The sequence below is a fragment of the Thunnus albacares genome, chromosome 4 (genome assembly GCF_914725855.1).
Source record: "Thunnus albacares chromosome 4, fThuAlb1.1, whole genome shotgun sequence".
Lineage (NCBI taxonomy): Eukaryota > Metazoa > Chordata > Actinopteri > Scombriformes > Scombridae > Thunnus > Thunnus albacares.
The window spans coordinates 10455037-10479787 of NC_058109.1; the positions used below are offsets into that span (position 1 = coordinate 10455037).

Below are 24751 nucleotides of genomic sequence, written 5' to 3' on the forward strand. Positions count from 1 at the left end.
CACTAATGCTCACTCACCCATTCACACACACACTCACAGCAATTTCGAGTTCAGTATCTTGCCCAAGGACACTTCAACATGCAGACTGTAGGAGCCGGGGATCAAACTAACAACCTTCTGATTTGTGAACGACCCGCTCTACCTCCTGAGCCACAGCTGTCCAGTGTTATTATATACTTACTGGCTGTTGTGGACCTTCTCCTCCCAGAACACGGAAGCCAAAGCCCGTCTCAATGTCTCTCTTTAGAAAAACATCTATGTCTTTGGTGTGAGGCTCTGTGGATGAGTAATACTCCATCACTATTGTGTAAAGAGATCAAGGTTTCAAGCTGCACTGGACATAAGGTTAAAAAGCAATATCTGAGAACAACTGATGAAGTATTTTGGTCTACACTTACGTCTGCTCTCCAGTAGGGCTTTAGACTTCAGGTACATCTCTGTGGCATCTCGTTTGGGGGAGTCGGCAGAGCGCAGTGTGCTCGTGTTGGAGTGGTAAGCAAGGGCCTGGGGGGCTGAGTCAGCGATACCATCCAAAGTCTCTGTACTGGCTGTCATTTCCTGTCTCTGTAAAGATTACATTGGCCATAAACACAACATGTTGGTTCAAGTATTGTAATTACAATTTTCTTTTTTATGTTTTAAAGGATCACACTTCCTTTGGTGTTTGCCTATGAAAGACATCACACATTTTATTGATAGTCTCTGTAGCTCATTATCCCAGTGGATGAGCATCTAACGGTGATAAATTATCAAATGCAACAAAGGTCACTTCACTGACTCTCTTTTTGAAAAAAAAAAAAAACATAGACTGTTTTCACTATACAGTCATCCTATTGTTTTGAGGGCTAAGCAATAAGATTTTAATGTAATTTAAAATCCTAAAACTAAAGATTTCCCTGTGGCTGTGACAGGCCTTTTGAGCCAGAAAGGGCAACTTCTTTATCTAAAACTGTTGTATTAATAATACCACAATATCTAAAGAGGCTCATCCATGCTTCATTACCATTGCAATCCCCTGACAATAGCCCTAAGAATATGAATACTGAAAGGAAGTAATTAAGACCGTTTTTCAGAGCAAACAAAAGGAGGCGCCCAGAAACATAATCAATATTCAAATTTATTTAATTCGATGCAACAGAGGCTTACTGGTTAAGCTGAAGGACAAAAAGCTTTGAAATTAAATTGAGGGATAATTCCTCAAGGGGAAACAATAGTTAGGAAAAAGGAAAAGATATGTTTTTACTCACAGGCTTTAGACTCTTGACAGGGGATGTTTGACCTATAGAGAGACACAGATAGACAACATGAATATGGTAAGAAATGCAGATATATGATTTGGAGCAACAACAACCACTGAACCAATGTCCACCAGATGGCACTGCCTCTCTGACTGAGAAACAGCAGCAGTGAGCATAAAAATAAACTAGTGAGTTGCTCTAAACTCACTAAAGAATGCTCCATTAGGGAATATACATCCATGTGTGGTTAAAGATAGATAGGGAATATAAAGGTAGTGCATGTGCTGGAGTGTAGACTACATGGTTCAAGCCCACTGCAGGGCTAAGGAAGCGGGTGAGAGCATTAGAGATTCATGCATATAATTCAATGACCGATAATTCTCTTCCCTCTCTCTGCTCGCTGTACAGTACACCCACACGTTCCATCTCAGGCGCTCAGATTGTTCCCTACAGATCATCTCTTACAGCCCCCTCCTCCCTTCCCCTCAATGCCCTGCATTAACTGGATTAACAAACACTCCTCTGGAGCCTACAGCCCTGTGGGGCTGGACCAACACTTGGCCTGATGAGGGTTTAATGGAGTCTGATCTAAAAGGGGAGACGCAGCGGCATTTTTCGCTTCACTGCGAAATTCCCAATTCAACCTTAGAGCCATCAAAGTCATGAAATAAGACAAATGCACACACCTGAAACACACCCACCCACACCACTCTTTTCCTTTCATCCTCTCTTAGCTTTGCTCTTTTTCTGCTCACCACTAATGCCCAACACTCACATTTACACACACACACATACACACAGAGGGATCCCCTTCTAAGCCAAAGGCCATTGTCTAATGAGGGTTAAAACAGGCATTAGCTCTTCAGTTGGGCAGACTGGGTGAGGCTGAGCCCAGCGCTGCTTTGACTGTGGGGTCATGCAGTGCGTCACTGGCATAGGACATGGTGATGGTGGCACAGCAGTGAGGGTGCGTAGTATGGCTGTTTGGGAGAGGAGAAAGGAGGGTTGGGGCGCGGCTATGGGGAGGAGACCCCTGGGGACCTTCCCTCTATAGCCATTTAGCTATGGCTCTTTAAGGGGCCATGGATATAGAGGCATGCACAGATCCCCAGCGCTCTGCTGATGATCAAAGCCAATCCAGGGTTCATCGACTTGCGCAGTGAATCCCTGGGGCGGCTGGAGATGGATGTAGGAGACATTTGAAGGGTGCCTACCCTCCTCCCTCTCTCCCTTGGAATCAAGCACATCCCCACACTTATGTAATTCCCGTTCTCAGACTTGTAACAGACTGCATTACGCCTCAATGGGAGTCATCATAAACAGAGGCGGTTTGAGCGGAGGCACACAGGAGGATTGCTCGAGAAATGTTCCCTCATATGCATGTGAGAAAAAGAGAAATAGGGCTCAACCAGATCAAGCCTGATCATCGTATGCTACAGCTACAGGGGTGCAGGTGCATCTATTTAAGCTAAAAAGGCAGCAGTCTCTGCTGTGATGACCTTATGCAGACCGCAGACACAGTGGCATCACCCAGGCTTCTACAGAACAACAGTGTGTGGTCAGTCAATGCCCCCCAACCAGCCACAACATCACCTCACCTCCTGTCAGTGTCAGCACGCTGACCTCACCTCCCATGGGCACTGTTGGAGTTGCATTGACAGCAATAGCAATTGGCATTAAAAGCATGAGAATGATGGGTGAGCAAATAGAATGACAGGATGAGGATACACAGAACATGGACAAACACATAGACCCAGGCAGACCTACAATACAAAAACACAGATGCATTTGTTTGTTGTTTCAGTGTCTTACCTCCTCGTAGCACCAGCACGTTGACCTCACTGCCCACTGGTAGGTCCTTAAGAATGTCCACCACTTGGGCGTGGCTCAGCGTTTGGACATTTTGCCTGTTGATCTCTTTAATGACATCTCCTTTCTGAAGGCCACGGCACCACTGGGCATCTAGGATCATCTTCACCTTCTGGCCCAATGGGCAGTCGGCGATGGCAAACCCAAATCCTCCAGGTCCTTTAACCAACGGCACGCTCACAAGCTCTGGCTGCAGCATCCCTGAAACCACCTCTCCCCGCTCCCCCTGCCTCCCATTGGGCATGGCTGCAACGACCGGCCGGCCACTAGCATCCGTAGTGACATAGTGGAGCTCCTGGGAGGAGCCGTGGAGGACGTCACCTTTCACAAGCAGTGGCTGTCCATTGATGAGGGGCACAGCTGTCACCACCTCTCCACCGTGCAAAGCCTGCTGGGGCTGGGCAGCCGGTGGGGGAGGAGGAGGCGGGAGAGGGTCATCGCTGTCTAGATCCACGTCTGGGGGAAGCGGATAGCCACGACAAAGAACCATATCCACATACTGGTTAATGGGGATGGACTGGAACATCTGCACCACCTCTGGATGGGTCTTCCCCAGCACACACATCCCATTGATCTCAACGATCACATCACCTAAGACACAGAGTGAGAAAAGAAAGCAAGTGACAGTGAGAGTTTGTCCCCTGGTATTTAATCTAGACATCACGTCTCTACATTTCATTGGAAAGCACTTAACTCCTTCCTTTGTCAGATAGATCTTTCCTCTAAAATGTTCCTTTCCTCTTCACTGCTCTTATATTTTCATTCTGGCAGCTCCCTGTACCTCTTCCCATTCCTTTTATTGTCAGTCTACCATTCATTTCCCACTTTATTCCTGTCCCTCCTTCACTCGCTGCATTGTTGAACAGACCTGAACAGCGCTCTGAGCCACAACTACGCGGAGGGGAGACGGGTGTAGATTTCTGTCACATTGTACTATTGTAACCATCACACTCACAAACTCAGAGCTCACAGCTGTTGGTTTGTGTAGACAGCCGCAAGGCAATGGCAAGATCAGAAACTAAACAACAAAGAAGTTGGATGGCTTCACGCCCACTATAATCAGTCTGTCTGCTATAAAACTATGCCCTTGACAGTGCTAGAGTTGTTGTTATTGCCTTGTTGAACTCATGGGACAGTGTTGGCGTAAGGGAACACCACAGAGGTAGAATTAATATCTCCAAGTGCATCATGGTAGAACAGTTGGTATATGTTGGCTGCAAAAGAGTTTTCTGTAATATGGCAGCAATTAGCAGTTATAAATTAATAGATCTACCACTCAGATAAATGAGATTTCAATGTTTATTTGAGCAAGAATGCAATTTCTAGTGAGAGTACATCTGCAGGATTTTTGCTCACCAGATGCCATCTTGTTGTCGTGGGCAGCAGGCCCGTCACTGAGCACGTTTTTCACTTGCAGAAACTCATCTGTGCGGTCACCTCCAATGATGGTGAATCCAAATCCCTGGGAGCTCTTCTTCAGTGCTGTGTGGTACATCTCACCCTTCAGCTGGCTGGGGTCTGCAGTGAAGCCAGACATACCTCCTTTACCTGTGAACAAAGTGTACGTATGAGCACATGTAAAATGGTTGTTGAAAAGGTATAGAAAGCCTGAGTGAATGACGGGCCTTATCAAACAAAACTCAGATCTCAAAACTGTGCTCCACATCAAACGCAGAAACACTCATTAATGAATTCATATCCTTCTTGAAAGACAGCAAAATCCATCCATGTCTGCATTGAACGTCAATTATATGCATAATATCCTAAGGATCAACATAGCAATTAGTAATTTCTAATTAACAGGCATAATGTACATTCCTAAACTAGATAAACCCCTTCAACAGAAGCCTTTTTGTACAACCTCACTGAGACAAGAGCACAAATAGACAGGTAAAATGATATAAAATGTTAGCTTAAGATGCTTATTTCCTTTTAACTTGTAACCATTATGTGCTTCCCTCTATTACAAAACTATAGAGCAGAACAGTGATATAACACCCCTGACTGCATCCAGTTTAGCATGATGTCCTCCCATCCCCTCCATACTGCAGTCAGTGACTCCAAAAAAAAAGAGGTTTGTCATTGTAAACTTTTTATAACTTGAGTAAGGAACAACTTAAGGTCAGTGGCAACATCAATATGTACCAGCAGCTTGGCTGTGGCATACGCAATACAGTAGATAACCAACTGTCAGGGTCACACTGAATTAAACTGAGCAGCTTCCCTATCTGGCATTACTGTGGTATCAGCACTTTAGATCATGGACACACCGTTTTTCCCTCCCTGCCTGTTGGTCTCTGGCCAGTGCTGTGTTATAGCTTCGGCTCAAAAACAGTAAAACTGAAGCCAGCCCATGACAAATGATGCTCATTCCAGCGACTGTGCTGTATACTGAGAGAATGTGATGTGGCTGTCAGTCGCTGAGATGCCACAAAAAATCATTTTATTATCGCTTAGTCATTTTACTGAACAAGCTACCAATTCTTGTATATTCAAAGAGGAATGAACTGCTGCAAAACAATCCCACCAGAATGAAAAAAACAAAATGTCTGTGTGTCCCCCCCTCCCCTCCACGTGCCTGTATTGGACAATTTAAATGAAAAGAAAGTATCTAATTGATTTGGGTGTGTGAACCCCTTTTTTGGGCTTTTGACCTTGTGATTTGGTTACACGTACCCCTCCTCCCTAAAGTTTTTAGAAAAAATTTACTCAAACAGGACACTATTCTGGTGCTCTTGTGAACATTGGCAGCATAGCGGTGTATGTGAGATTAACTCAAATAACCTTCAGTGCCAATGTACATCATATTGACGGAACACATCACCCAGTGCAACCATGTGGTTCATTTATGCGTTTCTAATTTTTGGACAACAATGGAGGTCTGTAGCACTGAGGAATAAGATTAATCAGGCTTTGGCAACACAGAAAATATTTGCTAGTAGGTCCAATTTGTTGTAAATTTTTGTATTTTCAGTGATTTATTAACAATAACAAAAATATAAATATCAACAGCCTTATCCTTTAAGATAACATGTCAAAGGTTATGATTCATACTTTGGCTAAATTTACACTTGTCACTTCAATGTGACTTTTGAGATGTACATTCACTGGCCACTTCATTAGGTACACCTGTGCAATCTAATGCAATCCAATACAACAACTCTGCCATAAATTCCGCTTTTACAAAGCTTATACATTTTCAGTTGTTGTTGACATTGCCAGAAATTTGATAATTCTACTTTATGTTTATTATTGAGGTTGTAGTGGGTGGTGGTGGAGTACTAGGGTGCATTATATTGGATGGTAATTCTAATATTTTGTCTAATATTTTGACCACAATAATAAATATAAAGTAGAATTATCAACTTTGTGACAATGTCGAGAAAAACTGAAAAATGTGTAAGCTTCGTAAATGTAGAATTTATGGCAGAGTTGTTGTAATGGATTGCATTAGATTGCACAGGTGTTCCTAATGAAGTGGCTGGTGAGTGTATGTCTACACCTCGCCTAAAATAGCTGCTCTGTGTATGTAAATCTACAGTTGCATATCTTCCTCCTCTCTCTCTTTATCTTTTTCCATTGCCTGTATGCACATGGTGACTGTACATGTTTCTATTTACATATCTATTTTTTTTAAGATCACAACAGCAACTTTCTAGTTTGGCTGGAAAGTAACAATTGCACACTTTCCCTCTTTCCCTTCAGATTTATAAACACTAACTTTCTGAGGCATGTGTGAGGAATTTAAATGCAGGCACTCTCATGCTATCAAATGGTTCAGCGGTCATAAACATCCACTGCAGACATGAACGGCTGTGAGTCAGTGTAAGTTATCACAGTCAGTATGGACTCCACATGTCCACAATGCTGCATGGATCAAGAAAAGCTCATTTACATAATCACATTCAAATTGCTTGATAAACTCATCATGGAATGTTTTTTTTTTTTCTTTTGCTTCCTCCCAGTGAGAGCTGAAATAACCATTTGTGTGTGAAGAAAAATAAGTAGTGGAAGGATAAAGAGAAAGAAATAGATGAAGGAAGTGAGTATGGCATGTGCAAGCCTGTACTTGTGTGGGAGAGTCCAAGGAAGGTCCCCATGCCAATGTTTGTGGGCAGACTTTGAAAGCCAGAGGCAGACAAAACCATCAGATCCACCGCATCATACAGCCATGGTTTTTGATTTCTCATGTGTGACTAAATTGTGTTTTAAATCTCCAGTGACATTATTCAGCATAATTGGGAAGACACCTCTCTTACTACATCAATAGAGCAACAGCAGCTGCTGTTGAATGCACCTTCATCAGCAGGATTTAAAAAGAACTGCCCTTGCAAGGTCAATAGTTGACTAACAGGGAAAGTACCAAGTACATAATGTCAACAACCAGTCAGAACAAAGCAGATATTGAACATGCGGGCACAAAGCCTGCCATGTTGGCTAACTGACAAACATTAAGTACAGTCTTCTCCACACTCTTAGCTGCAGCAAACACGTCATATAATATAGAACTCCAAAATTGCCAATAATGAATACTGTACATAAATAATACATCTTGAAATAAAAGTGACACTAGAAAAGAAGCCACTATCAAATAAAATCTTTTGAAAACAGAAACAGAGAATACTATAATGAAGTAAATGAACTCCAGTAAAACAGTTACTGTGAAAATAAGAATGTTTCATAAATTATTCATAAAAATGAGTTGAGTTTTAATAATTCATCAGATTTTTTTGGTTCATTTTAATAGGTTTCTGTACATAATCATATGTCTAATTCCTTTCTTTAATAGTAGTCATTTCCATAAAACTCCCAGGGAATCTCATACCTTGGAATACTACAAAAGTCTCTTTTATAGTTAGTTACACCTCAGGCATTTCTTGCCTGAGGTGTAACCGTCGACTGATGATGCTTTGGTTTCATCATAGCAACTGTCTGACAGCTCACTAGGTTGTGTAATGGGTAATCAGGGGCGAGGTGGTGAATTTCCTCAGTCCTCACACACCTGAGCAGAGGGATGTCTGATTATGCTTGGCCTCTCTGACGTGCTGTTCCACCAGCTGTTGCCACATGCACTGCTAAAAGCAAGCCTCCTCCCCTGCATTCCCTCTCTCACTCCCTGAAACCCTGCCAGCGTTACGAGCCTGTCTATCTCCACTGCTGCCGCACTGTAATCTATTATACATCCATTGTAATGAAAACATACTTAATTCATAATGTTTATTGCAGGAGAAAAATGGCTTGTCAACCTAAAGAGCAGACCATCACTGCAGCACTGACAAAAACTTTTATTATATGAGCGAACAATGGAAGAAAAGGCCCATTTTGACAACCTATTAATGGTTGAGGCTGCTTGAAGGTTGACGCATTAGGCTGACCTTGCATGAAACAATGATGTGCCTACTGCTTTCTTTTCCCAGAAAACATATTTATCATCACACTGACTTAGGTGAAAGGCTCGGCCTACACACAATGCATAAGCCAAAGTAATTAAACTACAGTTATATTTTAGACAATTAGCTGATGCTCATGTCAAGAGTGATTTGTAGTGAGCACAAAAATAGAATAAGCTCAGTGAAACAGTATCAAGTCTCTGACAATTCTCTCAATTCATAAGCAGACAATAGGGGCCGAATTAGCATACAAAGGGTAGCAGAAGGTAATAGAGTATCAAAAAAGACTTTCATCATTTTTCATTTTAGATGACTTCATACTCACTGAAATTTTTTGGGATGTTGTTTTTACCCAGACAGACAATGACAGTCAGAAAGCTGGTGGAAGCGTATAGTTATACATGTATTTGCATGTCTTGGAGACCTGAGAGAGGTGAAACCCATGAGACAGGGCTCAATATGTCATGATGTTTTTAAAGGTCACCATCCCATGTGTTAGAATTGCAATGTGGCATTTGCAGATTTCCATGTGTGCAAAATCTAATTCTGTGAGTCCTTTAAACAAATCCTCTGCAGTTATGACATATTGGGTGTTTTTTTTTCCACCTAACAATCCAAATAGAGATGAGGTTGAAAGGGGTGACATCTTCTGCAGTGCTGTTTTTACCTTGAACGGGTGCTGCTGTGGCTTGTTGGATCACAGCTGTCTCCTGGCTCAGCTTCTTCTTTGCCTCTAGGACCGGGTTCTCAAACTGGGTTTTTTGGTTGATGTGGCTGCAACATAAACAGGCTCAGATGTAGGGAGTAGAGAATTACAACCACCTACACAATATATACATACCCACCTCTCACTTATAGACCATTTTTCTGCAATTAATTATGTATGCACATAAACCTTTTCTATTTTTTCTAATAGAGGGATGCTATAGTGGCGCCATTATAGATATATTCATTAACACTGCACATATACAGTAACGATTGGCTTGGCTTGCCATTTAATATTGTAGGAAATGAAGCTTCCGACTGCCAGCAACATCCTGTTCCTCTACAACAAAGTAAACAGCCTGCTGTCCCTATACAAACCAAAGCCATTGTTTCACAGTGAGCTCATTTCAAGCTAAAGCACTGGCAGCAACAAGCTCCATCTATATGCCATTGACTCTCCTTGTCCAAAGTTTCTCTCTCATGTCATGTCTACCTAAGAGGGATCCTTCTGCAGTCTGAGCAATAAAACAACGTGACCATTCCTATTTTCTTTTCATCACAACAGATTGCTACCTCTCCTTCCAGCTCCCTCTCTCCTCCCTCCATGCATTCTTGTTGAAAAGCTCCCCACTTCTCTCTACTGCTGCTACAATGGCTGTGTTTCACTGATTTCCTGCTGGGGTTTTGAGCACAAAAACAAATTTTTCACACAGACAATATAAAGAGACGTACACACAGACTTACATTCTATACACACATGCTGACACGCATACTTACACAAACATTGGCAGAACACAGTGAGAGCACAATCAGCGTTGTGTTCGTATACAGGTCACTGCAATGTTACCCACAGAGTTTCATTTTGCCACCCACTGATAAACAATGGGAAAATCCTGATCAGGATCTTCAACTGTTCTCCAGGTAAATGCTTCTCTCTGTTACATAACTCAGAGCATCCTCACCCGAGATAAACAAAATGAGCTATGTGCTAGATCCATTTATTTATTTTTAGACAATATTGATTTATGCCGGTCCACTGCTAATGTACACTAAGCAGTGTAATATGCACTCATACTCTGATCCTTCTGGTGAAATTCACTTGTGCGTTGTGTGCATCTGTGAGGAACGAGTGTGATAGCGCTGTTTGTGATGATGGCAGCTGAGGTGCTTGAAAATTACATGAATCAATAAATCAATAAAACTTACTCAACGTAGTATGTGCCGTACTGTGGATCGTCAATTTCCTCCCAACCGTAAGGTAACTCTGCAAGAAGAGAAATGAGTGCTATTGTGTTTAGTCGCAAGGGGAAAGATGCAAATAAAGGGCAAGCAGAAAGATCACAAAATGGAAGAAAGAAGAGGAAGAGCGGGCTCAGTATTTGGTAGATAGTCATCTGAGAGATGTAACCCAGTCAGCTTGGTGGTGTGGTAGTTACCAGTGTATTTTTTCCCCTTGACTGGGACATTTAGCATAAGAAAGTAGCCATGAAAATAGCCTACAATAATTTAGTGAACATTTCTGTGGTTTCGACAAGCAGGCCGGCTGGAATGGCTGATGTACGTTATGCCCTGATGAACATATCAGGCAGAAGGGGAGAAAAAAAAAAGAGAGAGAGAAAAGAGCTCTTCACGCAAGAGAGAGCTTTCGAGTTGCTTTTCAGAAGCAACACACCAACTAGCTTTCCGACTGCCTGTAAAAAATCCATTAAAACCAGGCTGGAAGGGTCCCACTCTTTCAGCTGTGGCCACTCTCTGTCTCTGCTTGCACTTAAGCCCACATTAGCATCCTGGGGATACAAAAGCACCTCTGGAATTCCTTAAACTAGACCCCAGCTCTAGAATTCCCAAAAAAATTAGGCCACATGACTGATGCTTAGGGTTACTCTTAAGTGACATGTAATTTCAAAAGGATGTTATACTCATATTTGACCCTGGTTGGTGATTTGATTAACTGTGTGAAAATGTGTGATGGATCATGTAATGCACGTACAGCAGAGGTATGCCCTTGTGTAAATACATGTGCAGTAGTTAATGGAATGTCTATGCTTGAGTGGACCTGCTGAGTAGTGCAGTCTACATACCTCCATCCTCACACTTCTCAGGGGGCTTCGCCTTCTTCGCCAAGCGGGGGTCCAACCACGTGGTCGTCTTGGTATTGTGACTGCAGAGCACACAGAGCAGCCAGTAAACATCAACAATAAAGAGCTGCGCCAGCAGAGAAAGCACTATTGAGGCACGAGACGAGTAGCCAGTGACAGAAACACAGCAACCGTAGTCTCATGTGTAATATGCTCTTGTGCACAAGGCTTACTGGATTCATCAACAAACATCTGATCCATTGGTTTACATTCAGCTGTCACATTACCGTGTTTATGGTTAGGTGGCCTTTTCAGAGGGGAGGAAAACCCTCTGAATGTGAAACACGACAAACTCATTTATACTCAAATGTGTTACACAACTAGGGTGTGTAATCAGGAGGAAAATCACAATGGTCTTCTGATATCTTCAGAGACAAGTGGCTTAGAGCCAAACATGAATAAAACACACAGGCTTTCACGTGCACGCAGGCGTGCATGTATGTACACCCACCCACATATAGGCTTCTAAGAGAGGTTTGTTTACTCATTTGTTCAAAAATCTAAGTATTGATTGGTTTAGTGAAAGAGCTTAACGTATCTTTATGAGAGATTTAAAAGCTGTATTGTTACTGTAGGTAAGAAAAAACATTTGAAACAACTGTAGCATTAACTTGGAATGCAGTTGAGTATTTATACCTTCCTCAAGCTCTGGGATTTATTTACACCATCAATTTGAGGCCTTGAATAATTTAAACTCCTGTTGGTCAAGTTTGTTATCATGGACGGATGAGTACGTGTATATTTATTCAATTCACTCTTATTTCCTTTTCATTATAAATTGTTTTTGATGAGCTGCAAATGTTTTCATCACTCTGAGATGAGAAATAATCTTTCTTGTACATCACAAACCCATCATTACCCACCAAAGATCTTTCTTAAACCTACTGTCAGGCTGATGAGATACTGACAGAAACATTTATCTGTGTTTCATTATGCAAAAGGAAGATACCGGTAAATACAATGCTGTATGACATCAGATATACAAACGACATTTTAATTTTTAATATCACAGCTTACAACATACCCCTTTGCAATTGTAAGATGACACAATTAACGTAAGTAACAGCACTCAAGTTGTCAGTTGCCCTATATTTCAACCCATGCAGAACATGGACTGTACTCTAGTGTGCTTTATTAAAAATATCATCATAACTAAAACCTTGTTTTTTTTCAGAAAGACATCATTATTCTACTCAGCAGTCATCACAGGGTCGTTTTCTGTTCCCTCCATGTAGAACTAGTTTGATACAGGGGATAGTTAATTATCGAGCAATAGTGGCATGGAATTACTGAGTTTTTTGGTTTCAGAAAGTAATACAACAAGTTTAAACAAAAAGTTAAGATTGAATTTGTTTACACAAGGAATAGTGTAGAACATCATATGACATATGTTTTTTCTGTTCTCGAAGATGTGACAGGATGTATGGAGCTATCCATCCCACTTTTATTTATGATTTAGTTAATGAGTTGCTAAGTTATTTCTTTTCTCAATTATTTAAGAGATGACATTATTATATAGAGCTACTGTATGTATTAGATGGCTTTGGGTTATGCATTATGAGTCTTATTGTGAGTATGAATGTTATGGTTGTGTATTGATGTATTTCTGTTATTGAAGTATTGTTTACTTATGGGGACCCCAGGAAGAGTAGCCACTGTTACAATACAGTGGCTAATGGAGATCTGAATAAACAAACAAACTTTAACTGATCAAGCAAACATCATACTTACCTGTAGATATGTTATTGCTCATCAACACTGTACAATTTATATTCAGTTTAGATCAGCAAAAAAAGGGTAAAAAAACAAAAAACAAAACAAACAAACAATAAAAAACAGAAAAGATGAGGTTGTTGTTATTCTATACTGTTCTTATTGTCATCAAATCCCATTTAAAGAACAAAACCATGTATTTTGTCCATTTCTTAGTACTTTCCAACGCCCCAAGCCCATGGCACCTACTGAAGATGTACAGTAAATCTTTAAAAAAATATATTGTTTATTACATTTTAAAAAAGGTCCTGTAATTTCCAAAGGCAGCTGGCCACATTACTCTAACAGGATTATATAGTGTATTTGTTGGGGACCATTTTCAGCCATGGATTTATACGCATTTGATGCTCTAATGATTATTTATGGCAGCAGGATAGCGTATGTGGGATTGACACAAAATAAACTATGATGACCCTGTTCATCATAATGTAGGAACATGTCACCCAGTGCAACAGTGTTTTTAATAGGTTTTGGACAACAATGGAGCTCTATGGTACAGAGGATTATGTTTGCACTTTTTTTTTTTTTAACAATATGTTTATTGATTTTTCTTTTTCAACAGAAAATGTATAAGTAAATATATTACATGAAAAATAACATCTGCATACGACAAACACAGGGCAATAACCACATAAAGAAATTAACAGCATGAAAAGAAAAAAAAAAGTCAACTAAAATAAATAAATAATAAAAACAAAAATGAAACATTTCAAGCAAAAAAAGAAGTGGTACAGAAGCAGAAAAACAAACAAAATGACCTTTGACAGCGGACTGATCCAATAGGATAGAACATAATTGGGACATGTTTCAAATGAATTACAGTGCCACAAAGCCAGTCAGATAACTCTCTCCACCAACCCACACAGACACGAAGCAGAGCGAGTTACCCAGAATTCCCATCATTAGCCAGTATTTCATCCACATTACTTTGCTTAACAAAATCCAAAAATAGTTGCTTCAAATCTTTTTGAAAGTGTCTTGTTTACCCTTAACCATATATGTTATCTTTTCAATTGTCCGGCAAGACGACATTTCCTGAGCTGTTTGCCAATGCTAGGCCTGTTCACACTTTTCCAAGTGAGAGCAATCAGGCGCTTTGCTTGCAATAAGCACATATCTATAAGTGCTTGTAGCTACATTGTTCTTTAGATAAGGATTGGATGGATATAACCCCAGGATATACACTTTGGGATGGAGAGGCAAATTTACTGATATTATTTGGGATATCGTATAGGATACCTCCTTCCAAAAGTCTTTCATTTTTTCACAGTCCCACAAACAGTGAAACAGAGTCCCTTTAGAGTGACTGCACACATCTGACTTAGTACTATTAAACCTATTTAGCTTAGCAGGAGTTACATACGTTTGCATTAACCAGTTGTATTGTAATAGTGTTAGCTGAGCATTCACAGTCTGTGTCTGAGACTTAGTGCAGATGCTACTCCACTCATCTAGTGATATATCCTCCTGGGTATCTTCCCTCCAAGAATTCAGTTTGTGCACAGATGATTCAGTTGAGCCAGACACTGGCATATTGTACACAGCTGAAATTCTGCCCTTATCATTACAATGGTTTGAGATATTATTTTCTAAAGTGGAAAGACGGGGGGGTTCTCCTTAGCAGTAAATATTCAAAAAAAAAAAAGAAGAAGATTTTTAGGAATGTCATAGTTCTCAAATGTCATAAAAATCTTATCTTTATACAAGTCTAGAACATTCCAGTCCCTTACTGGCCCAAAGTTGGAAACCTGGATCAGTTCTCCCTGGAGTGAAACTCTGCTTTCCCCATATGGGACTAAAGCATGAGAAAGAATGTATTTCACCCTGAAATTTCCGTGCCTCAAACCAAACATTAATTGCATTCAAAACAAAGGGATTCTCTGTTTGTTTTCTTAGTTTCTTGATATCAGCTGAGTAAATGTAGAGGTTGAGGGGCAATTTGGGTACAACTGAAGTCTTTTCATGTTCGCACTTCTACTGTTTGCAAGGCAGACCACTAGTTTCGGTTAATGCGAGCTAATTTAGAAGTAAAAGTGCAAAATGTGGTGCAAGTAATTACTATTTTCATTGTCAATTTATCTATTGATTATTTTTTTTACATTAATAATTTTATTGTTTATAAAATGTCAGAGAATAAGAACAAATCAATCAATCAAGTTTGTCACATGTAATCATATAAGGTACAATCACAGTGAAATGTAATCCTGCCATTTCCTTCAATTTGTGTAAAGTAAAGTATATTTAAATAAATATATGTGTATGATGGACCAAATCAGGCAGTGCAGTGAAAACGCCAGTCCTCCCATTCATTTGAATGGGAGTTGTGTGTTTAGGCTGCAGGGTTTTGGCTGCAGCGCTGTTGCACTGGCATATGGAAAGAAAGTTGATCCAGAGTCAACTTTTGGAGAATCGCAACCCAACGTCACACTGTGGTGGCCAATCACAGCCAGCGATCAGACTGATCAGAGCAGAAAAAACCCTGCCATTAGGGAGTACAAAGATGTTACTAGGAGGAGGGGAGGACATATCTCTTCGTTTGATAACGTTAAAAGTAAAGTTAGATTTTGCTGTCGGCTTCCTGACCCATTTTAAAAAAGATGAGAGAGAGAAAGAGAGAGAGAAAGAGTGGTCGAGTGAGCTAGAGAGTGAATGAAGAGAGGGAGCAGTGGTAGTGAGAAGGCCAGTGAATCAGATCAATAAAATGTCATTTTCTGATTGTTTCACAGCGGTTACTTTCTAGAGCACAAACACGCCAAAATCTCCACACACCTCCGCTGCACCACCTGATTTGGTCTGAATACGGCCTTAGGCAGTGACCTTGTTCAGGATCCTTGTGGCCTGAAGGTAGAAGCTCTTTCTGAGCCCAAAGGTGTCCTCTCTCAATTTTTTATTCTGTCTGAATGACAGTTTAAAATCCATAAGAACTCAGTTTATAACTGTGTAAGATACAGAAAGCCGCAAATCTTCATATTGGAAGATGACAGAACCTTCAAACATTTGGCATTTTTGTCTTAAAATTAGTTGACTGATTGCTAAAAATGCTGAATTGGTGATGATCAATTAGTTAGTGTACTAACTGTTTTAGCTCTAAATGGTCACATGACCCATGGGTTGTGTCTTTAACTTACTCTATGAAGTAAACCATGCCGGTCTCAGTGTAAGCCATCTCCCAGTTAAGGGGCAGGGGCTCCAGGCTGTCATCGCGGGGAAGTGAGCTCCATGTGCGGAAGTCCATGGTGCTGCTGGACTGAGTGTAGCTGGGAACCGCTTTCCTCCAGTCTGCCCCCTCTTTGTGCTCTGGAAAGAGAGGGGTGGAAGGCCAAGGAAAGGGGGAAAAACCAGGAGAAAACAGAGAAGACAGAGCAGAAGGTTAGCCTACAGAAGTACCTCTGCTCTCTTGCTTTCCTGCCTGCTGCAGGGAGCAGAGGGAGGGAATATGTCGTTCATAGGATTTGCATGTGAGTGATGGTGTATGTGTGTTTGCCAAAGGGCTGTTTTGCATTTGCATGTGCACATACTGTTAATTCTTCTCCCTATGTGTATGTGTACATTCCCTGTGGGTTGCAACGATAGAGGCAGGGATTCACATTAGAAAGGGCCATTTGAGCCCCAAGGCAGTTTCTGTATGATAATATTGCATTTCACATATATTCTACTGAATTGGTAGACACTCCTTTTTAATGAGAAACTGCTCTACAATACACATGAAACATACAACAAAGGCCATCCTAATTCACTTAGCACTTCATGCCTTCCCTCAGAAGATGGTTATAAAGGGATGAAACGCAAGTGCTTTTCATCCCTTTCTTTTTATGTGGAACTAACCTTCTCACAACAGAGTATGATGCCAAAAGATGTTACGCACACCACAAAAAAGCATTTCTGGGGGATGTATTTCCTAAAGATCATTCCACCTGAATTTTAGACTGAGTCAAAAATTGATAAAAATCCAATCACAGAGCCCCACAGCAGCATCAACATGCTGGTTATTTGAAGAATCTGAAACACTTTCTTCTATACCCTCTCCGATCAAAAAATAAACATTTGTGCTACATATTTAAAGACACAAACACGTGGAGGAAATGCAGATGGCATGTTTGAAGATGCCGTTATGTGCTCTAGCCATGCAAACACTTCGAGAACCAGCTTGAGGGCAGTGCCTGAAGGAGAGCTGAAGTCATCAGTAAGGTTCACCGGGGGAAAGCCCATTGGTCTGAAGACCCATTGTTCCGAAACCCTAATAGTTCAAAAAATGTCCCATTGCCCATTAGTCCAATGGCCTGTCATCCCGAAAACAAACGCCCATTGCTCCATTTTGCTCCAAAAATACACAGTCTGAGGGGGTACACTGCCATTATTTATGGTTAGGTGTTCTGATGACGCTACCTCTGTCGTTTTTTTGGGTTATGGTTAGGGTTAGTATGTGCTAAATGCACAAAATACACTAAAAAGCAAACATTTTGTAAATGGTACCCTGGTGTTTGCACGTCAAAATATAATAAGATTTTAAGGGCAAAAAACTCCAGGGAGAGTGTGTATTTTCGGAGCAACAGGCGTTCGGAGCAGTGGGCTTTTGTTTTCAGGATAACTTTTGGTCCAATGGGAAGTTTCTTCAAACTATTGGAGTTTCAGAATAATGGGCTGTCAGACCAATGGCATGGCACCGTTCACAGTGGGGTGAGAGCCCACTTGATGATACAAGTCAGATGGGTTATGGAGCGTCTGCAGGGGTAGAGGAGGGATGATAAGGACAGTCTGAGGAAAGATGGGGGAAGCTGCAGTCAAGAGTTTAGAGACTTAGAGCTCACATTTTCCATTAACCTCTTTTTTCATTCGACCATAACCCTGCCCATCTATGGCTGGTCTTCTCTGCTACAGCTGTGGGCTGAAGCTGAGCAGTCATTTATGACTGGTTTCTTTCCATAAAAAGAACTCCTGGATGTCTGGGCATCGTTTTGTGTTTGATTTCAATATGACAGAGCAGTTGGGTAAACAGGCTTTGGATTTCTGTGAATCTGTACAGCTGAGCAAGCAGTGTTTGAGCCATGACTGTCAAAACAATGTTTCATTCTGTCAAAAAAAAAAAAAAAAAGAAAAAAAAAACAACCCAAAACATTTTCAGCTTGGACTTGCCTCAATGTTAACCCCAATTCTCTTTCTGTAACAGCTCAGGTATTGTGCACAGTATGTAACCTATTTCTGTTGCACGGTTGTTCTCCTTGTGAGCATTAAGGACAGATTCGCTCCTCGGAGAGCTGAGGAGTTGTCCTGATTGATCACACACACAGTGCCCTGCTCTCAGTATGAGATTTTCTCAAGGTGACCTGCACTTTGTTAACTTTTGTTAAATTAACAGTAATGACATTGCAAGTGGAAAGTTTATCAAAGGTATAATGATCACATTTGAATAAGTGTTTAATGTAACACTGCATATCAGTCATGTACAGTCACTAAATGTGGCTCAGAGATCAGTATTAACAGGTCAGTTCATCCAAATTATTAAAAAAAACATTTTCTCACTATTACCTCTTGTGGTATCTAGCCATGCAGATTTTTTGTGTTTTATTTACCTAGAATTTGAAATTTAACTGTGGTGAAAGAGGGCAGAGGATTATCTGGGGAAACTGGTTTTGGAAAGAAATTTTTATAATGTGAGCTAGAGGTCTTCATGGGTAAAGTAAATCCAACTAATCAAGGCCAAACTCAACCAAGGCCAGGTTCAAATTATATTCAGTCTAATCGGGTTGGGTAGGATGGATCCAAGATCCGACTGGCGACATTGAGAAAATAATCAGAGCTGTTATTGTCTCTTTATTTGGATCTGTTTGAGTCAACAAATCTAATCAAACTATCCTTGGGTCAGTGTGTATATGTCTGGTCCAGCATTTTGGATTCATTACCTTGAGCACCGCCATTGTACCAGGGTGCTTGCAAAAATCAGAAACAAATATGGCTATCAGAGCAAATACAGCCCAAAGTATCTGCATTGCTAGATAGTAGCAGAGGTAAGTTCAGTATGTTGTTTTTTAATTTGGGTTACCTGGCCCTTTAAACAGCAATGCAGTTCAAATCCCTTCAGTTTCATATTAGTTGTTTAACGCAAATAAATATTTGAAACTGACTTATAGAGTTTTCACCAATAGCTAGATTTATATCTGTAACATACTGTATCTCCCCCATATGGCATTTAATTAAGAAGAAAATGTGTAAATATCATTTGATCTTTTAATGCTGTTTTATGTGACAGATTGAGATATGCATAGTATTGTAGTGTCCACAAACATCCACTGTGTCCATCAAACTGTACAATCTGCAACAAGCCGACGTCTTTAAGTCTTATGAAAGAAACCTAAGAGTGACACTGACCCAACGTAGCAATTCCACAACCAAAGGACAGAGTATGGCAGAAATCAAGTTATTTAACGTGACATTCTGTGCTTTGACATTTACTGACCAGGCAATCCATTGACCAGCGGTGGCCTCTCATCATCGTCCTCCTCCTCGGGGACAGCGCTGTCCTTCCTGTCCATCTTACTGACTGAGGTGGTGCGTTTCCTGGGGACCTCGCCACCATAGTCTTCATCAAACAGCACCTGATCCACCAGGTCAGGCTGAACCAGGTTAGGTTCCGCCGGAGGCTTCGGGGTCCCATAGTAGTTACCTTACAAAGCAAAAGGATTGGAGGAACAGAGAGAGGAAGAGAAGAGGGAGAGCAGGGGACAGAGACTTGGTTTTAAAACAATATAATCACAAACAGATAAGGAACCATATAAAATGAAGCTGGAATGTGGTCCAACATGTAAAAAAAAAGCTACAGGTATGTCATAAATGGTACAATATCTATCTATACGTAATGTGAAGGAAGGAGACACAGTTAGGAAGATCATTCACTGTATCTAACATCATCCAAATTCACTTGATTTAAATCAAAAAATAATTCTCTAAATGTCACACACCAGCAGTCAAGGTTGACTATTTACAAGATTCAGAGGTCTGCTTCCTCTGCATGATTTTCACGTCTCTTAACCCCCTGCTTTGTTTTCCTTCAATAACTGCACCACAGGGCTGTCATGACTCATGTAACATTAAAATCACTTCACTTGGAATTTGCCAGCAACTAATTACACTGATCATTGAATACAGCAATTATCTATCTCTCAGCTTGCTTTTTTTTTCTAATGAAGAAAAACCTTGTGTTACGGATTATAAATATTCAGTGGGATAACAGTGCTCCGTAAAGAGAGGGGGGAGAGTGCAAAACTCTGGTAAATTATTTGCTCATTTAGCACATGAGGTGATCCATCTACAGTATGTATGGTTGGTGAGCAGTATGTGGAACTCAATTTAGGTATAGAATAAGTAATTATTCAACCTCCATTAGGATTATAAATAATGTGCATACTAATTTATATCCCTACCATTTATAATGATTATTTGTTTGCTAAATGCTGCTCTGTCAGATATGTTTACGCATTAATATCAAATTACTTTTTGGCAATCCATTTGTTAAGGTCAAATATTTACTCGGTTCTTACAATAAGCAATCATCAGATTGAGCCTACTCAGCTAAATCATGATTTATAATTAGATTAATTAAAGAATAGAGAGAGATACCGCTGGGAAATAGGGATTTTCAGCAATTTAATTAGCCTCCATAAACTTGATCTTATTTTCATTTGGACCCAGCTGCGTATGGGACCATGGTATTATCAACCTTTGATGTACTTAACTGTGAACATGTAGACATCACAAATGCTGTACTGTAAGAGCAACATTTATCAACTCCAGATCTTTTTATAGCTTGGTACAAAGAGGGAAAGCTGACAACCGCATGCATGCCAGGAAGAACAGAGGGCTCGGAGGAAAACATCACAGTCATTTCAGCAGCTTTACAGCACGATACTGTAACACCGCAACAGCTTTTTTGATAAGTGAGCCCATCTCGAGGCCGGCCTCATCTCCTCAGGCGTGCCAACTACAATATACAGCAAACTGGGTTAATGCAGCTATGCTCGTCTTCCTCAAAGCAGTGGGAAGGTTGAGGAGGAGAAGGAGGCTGGATGAAAGCCTGCCCCTCCCCCCTTGTTGCTCAACTCTCTGTTTACTAAGCGACACTCATCCGCATTTGTCAAAGATGGCTTCATTAACAGGGGTGGCACAACGATAGCAAGGAGAGATTGGGTCTGCTGGCTAATCCCCGCCTGTCTCCTGCCACACACTGACATTCATCAGCCAGACGCTACCTCCGTGATTAATTACTAACAAACATGTCTCTTGGCCCCTGATAAATGTGTGTCGCAGATATAGAGGTGTGTGAATGCAGCGCGTCAGAGAAGATTTGTGGTACCATTTGCCTTTATAAATGGAGGGAAGCCTCATAAGCTGATGAGCAGGGGAGCTTGTCCGACGTTACTTGTGATCCTCATGTCACAGGGTTGATGAGCCAGAAAGAGTGAGCCTCCCCTTTCAAACTGCGTGCAAGCAATTTCATGGTGGTGGAATCAGCTACTGGTAATGAAAAGGCTCCTGTTCTCAAGGGCACTATGCATAAGCTACACAAGGTCATGAGCAGACTTTTATCTTGCCAAGATCATGAACAGACACTGACACTTACACAGTCACACAGCCACACAACCAGCCACTCAGTATAGCATATATTTCTACCAATGCATGAATTTTGCATACCCATTCATGTCCAATTGGATCTCCAGGTGTGTTTTACTTCCTCGTTAAAATACTACTTATCATCACGATGGGGATTCCAACAACAGGTTTGAAGTGGATCTTTATTTGGCAGAATTTTGTGTTCCTGGTAGCAGATTACAGATGACATTTGTCAGAAAAACCCAAAACAACACCCTCAGCATGTGTCGGAGTTCATTTTTCTGGCAACTATCCCTCCAGTCTTGCACTTCACTGCACTGGACTATTCAGTTGTTGTCCAGCTGCTCTGTTCTGTGACCTAACCTGAACCTAAGAGGCGCCGAGACTGAGGAGGGACCAAAATCCCAGAAAGACTCGCTCTCAGCACTTGGCGCAGATGGCTGATGTGTCTGCTTGGCAGACAACTGGGACCCTCTAGACCAACATGGAGCCGCCAGCATGTACCCTACAAATCATAGAGCAGGCAGGACTCACAGAAACTGTATTACCCTGGCTATGGGAATGGATGTGTGCTGTGTTGTAACCTCTGATCAGCCTTACTTTAGACAGAGTGGGAGATTTACCCGTTGGATAGCAGGATGGATAAAAAGTGGAGGAGCGTGTATTTAAGTTGGAATTATGTGTACAACACATTAAATGACTCCTGTAAAATATTTTGTAGTAGAGAAAAACCGTTATACATGAACCATTAACATAATGAGCATTCAGGCAAGTCAATTGGGACTATTAGTGAGACCATTATGATTAGCTAAGAATCCCATTAGCTCAGTACCTTGAGCACAGTTCACTTACTGTACACTTATAAACTGAAGGTAACGCATAAGATCTTCACAGAAGGAATGCAACTCATCTAACCTATACAAGAGGATGTCTGACCTTGTTTATTTTCCTCTTTTCAGAGAAAAAAAGAGGCTGCACTTCAAGTACAACTAAATGGACTAAATCCCATTCCTCGATCCGATTACTTCCAGCTCCTCTTTGAGTTCACTGTGCTGCTGAGAGATCAACACTCTCTGCCACAGTAGCCGTACAGAGCTTGTGCTGACTGGGCTTTACAGGAAGGAAGGAGGAGGGGGCAACCACTATCAGAGTGTTTAGTCCTCTCTCAGGGATAGTATACTGAAACCTTCCAACTTTTAGCTAATCCACACATCTATGCACAGCCAAGGCAGTCCTGCTTCCACTGCAAAGTGGGTTTCCATTGGGAGCTCAGCACGCCTCTACTGTATATCATCTCTCTCTTTCTCTCTGTTATATGCACTTCCTCAGTTTGCTCTCCATCTCTCCCTCTCTACCCATAGTCAACCTCTCTATAAAGGTGTAAATCCCGCCTGGCTTCAGTTCACAGATGAAGGACAGCTCGTGGGCGACTTGGCAGCTCCTGAAACCTGATCTTCGAGTTCTTAGATGATCTATTCCGACACAAGGAAGGGCAAGATTTGCTCTGTGTGCTTGTGTGAGTGTGTACTTGTGTGTGTGTGTGTTTAATGTCATTGCTGCCACCATGCTATAAGGATGAGGGGTGGGGGGGCAGACACCTTATCACTGGGATCAGAGACTGTTGGAAGAACCTGCCTCAACAGGTCCAGATCATCGAAATATGCACTCCACCATCTCTGGATGTGCGCACACAAACCTCAACAAATACACATAAGCAGAAACACACTTGTGCACACTCAGAGGAAGCTGCTCTCAGCCTTAAGGCGCTTTCTCTCTTGGATGAGGATTTGACTTTATCTTTTAATTCTTCATCATATAGGAAGTGTGAGACGCAGCTGAATGGGAATGAGAGAATGGTGCACAGAAGGTCCATTCACGCGACCAGAGGTTGCCCCTCAAATATTTAGAAAAATCCTCTCCCATTTCACAGCAGCCAGGATTTGCAGAAAGAAAGAATGAGCTTAAAGAGAGCGGGAAGATTATCATGTTATTGCCATAATCATTGCGCAATGTGAGAGAAATCCTCCATTCCAATCCCTTCATGACACAAATACACTGCGACGGTCTGACTTTCCAAGACCTCTGAATGCAGGGCAAGTGCTTATGCTCCATTGTAGTATAAGGTGTTAGAAATGGTAAATACTTGGCCATTCAGCCGTTTGCAAAGCTGAAATTTCCCTCGTTGTGTAAACTTCTTACTGAAAAGAACACGACTGCTTGTCTACTTGCTGTGAAATATCAGTCGCCACTGACACGCTTAGTGCAGCCAGGTGCTGTCACATGAACATTTACAAGCAGTTTTTCAAGATGAGATAAGGGTGGAGGAGTCCTTTAAATAGCTTTACAAGTTCAAGTTCAAGTTTGAATGCTGCTGATGAGCCAAAGCTCACTGGTTGTATCTGTGAGAGAGGAAAAAAGTGGAGGCTGGTTTATCCCATGAATAAAGCATGACTCCAGAGTAAGAACACAAGTGGGACCTCCTGATGTGTGACTGTGCAGCCAGCCGGTGGGATCAGCAGGTTGACTGGTTTACATAAGGTCACCATTAGGTGCTACAGCTGCTTGCATGCTCACACACTGTTGCGTGAATATATGCTGTATGTTGGCAAGACTGGACAAAGAGGGTCATGTAAACACACAGAGGGGAGCACATCACGAGCATAGACAAAACAAACTGATGCTTGCATGACATGAATGTGTATTTAGAAAAGCATCTGAGCATGAACATACACACTCATTTATACATAAACACATGCAGACAGCCTGACTGTGCAGATGCAGTTGGTAGAACTTTTATATTGCACATTTATATTTTAGAGAATGTTCATTTAAGAGCTCTACAGCTCAACATATTTCTACCTTTATGAAATTTTGCCCTCCTGATACACTGTAGTTAACAGTTTAAAGTGACAAGAATGATGGGGTGACAGACAGGATGAAAGGGGGAGAAGCTATTTTCGTCGTCTCTGGTTCCTTAAGTAAAAGTCCAATTTGTCTTCCATTAGACAATGTTACCTGACTCACAGTTGGAGAA

General features: G+C 41.3%; 1 protein-coding gene across 3 annotated transcripts in view; it reads right to left on the reverse strand.

Moving 5' to 3' along the window:
- LOC122981217 (membrane-associated guanylate kinase, WW and PDZ domain-containing protein 3-like) overlaps positions 1–24751 on the reverse strand; it is a 126880-nt gene that overhangs the window by 10907 nt on the left and 91222 nt on the right. For all 3 annotated transcript variants that reach the window (XM_044349861.1, XM_044349860.1, XM_044349862.1), the window contains exons 4-13: positions 19568–19774; positions 16242–16410; positions 11284–11363; positions 10409–10466; positions 9165–9271; positions 4464–4655; positions 3051–3698; positions 1248–1279; positions 399–564; positions 182–276 (exon numbers count right to left, since the gene is read on the reverse strand). In XM_044349861.1, the coding sequence (XP_044205796.1) occupies positions 182–276; positions 399–564; positions 1248–1279; positions 3051–3698; positions 4464–4655; positions 9165–9271; positions 10409–10466; positions 11284–11363; positions 16242–16410; positions 19568–19774 (1754 nt within the window). The remainder of the gene's footprint in view (positions 1–181; positions 277–398; positions 565–1247; positions 1280–3050; positions 3699–4463; positions 4656–9164; positions 9272–10408; positions 10467–11283; positions 11364–16241; positions 16411–19567; positions 19775–24751) is intronic.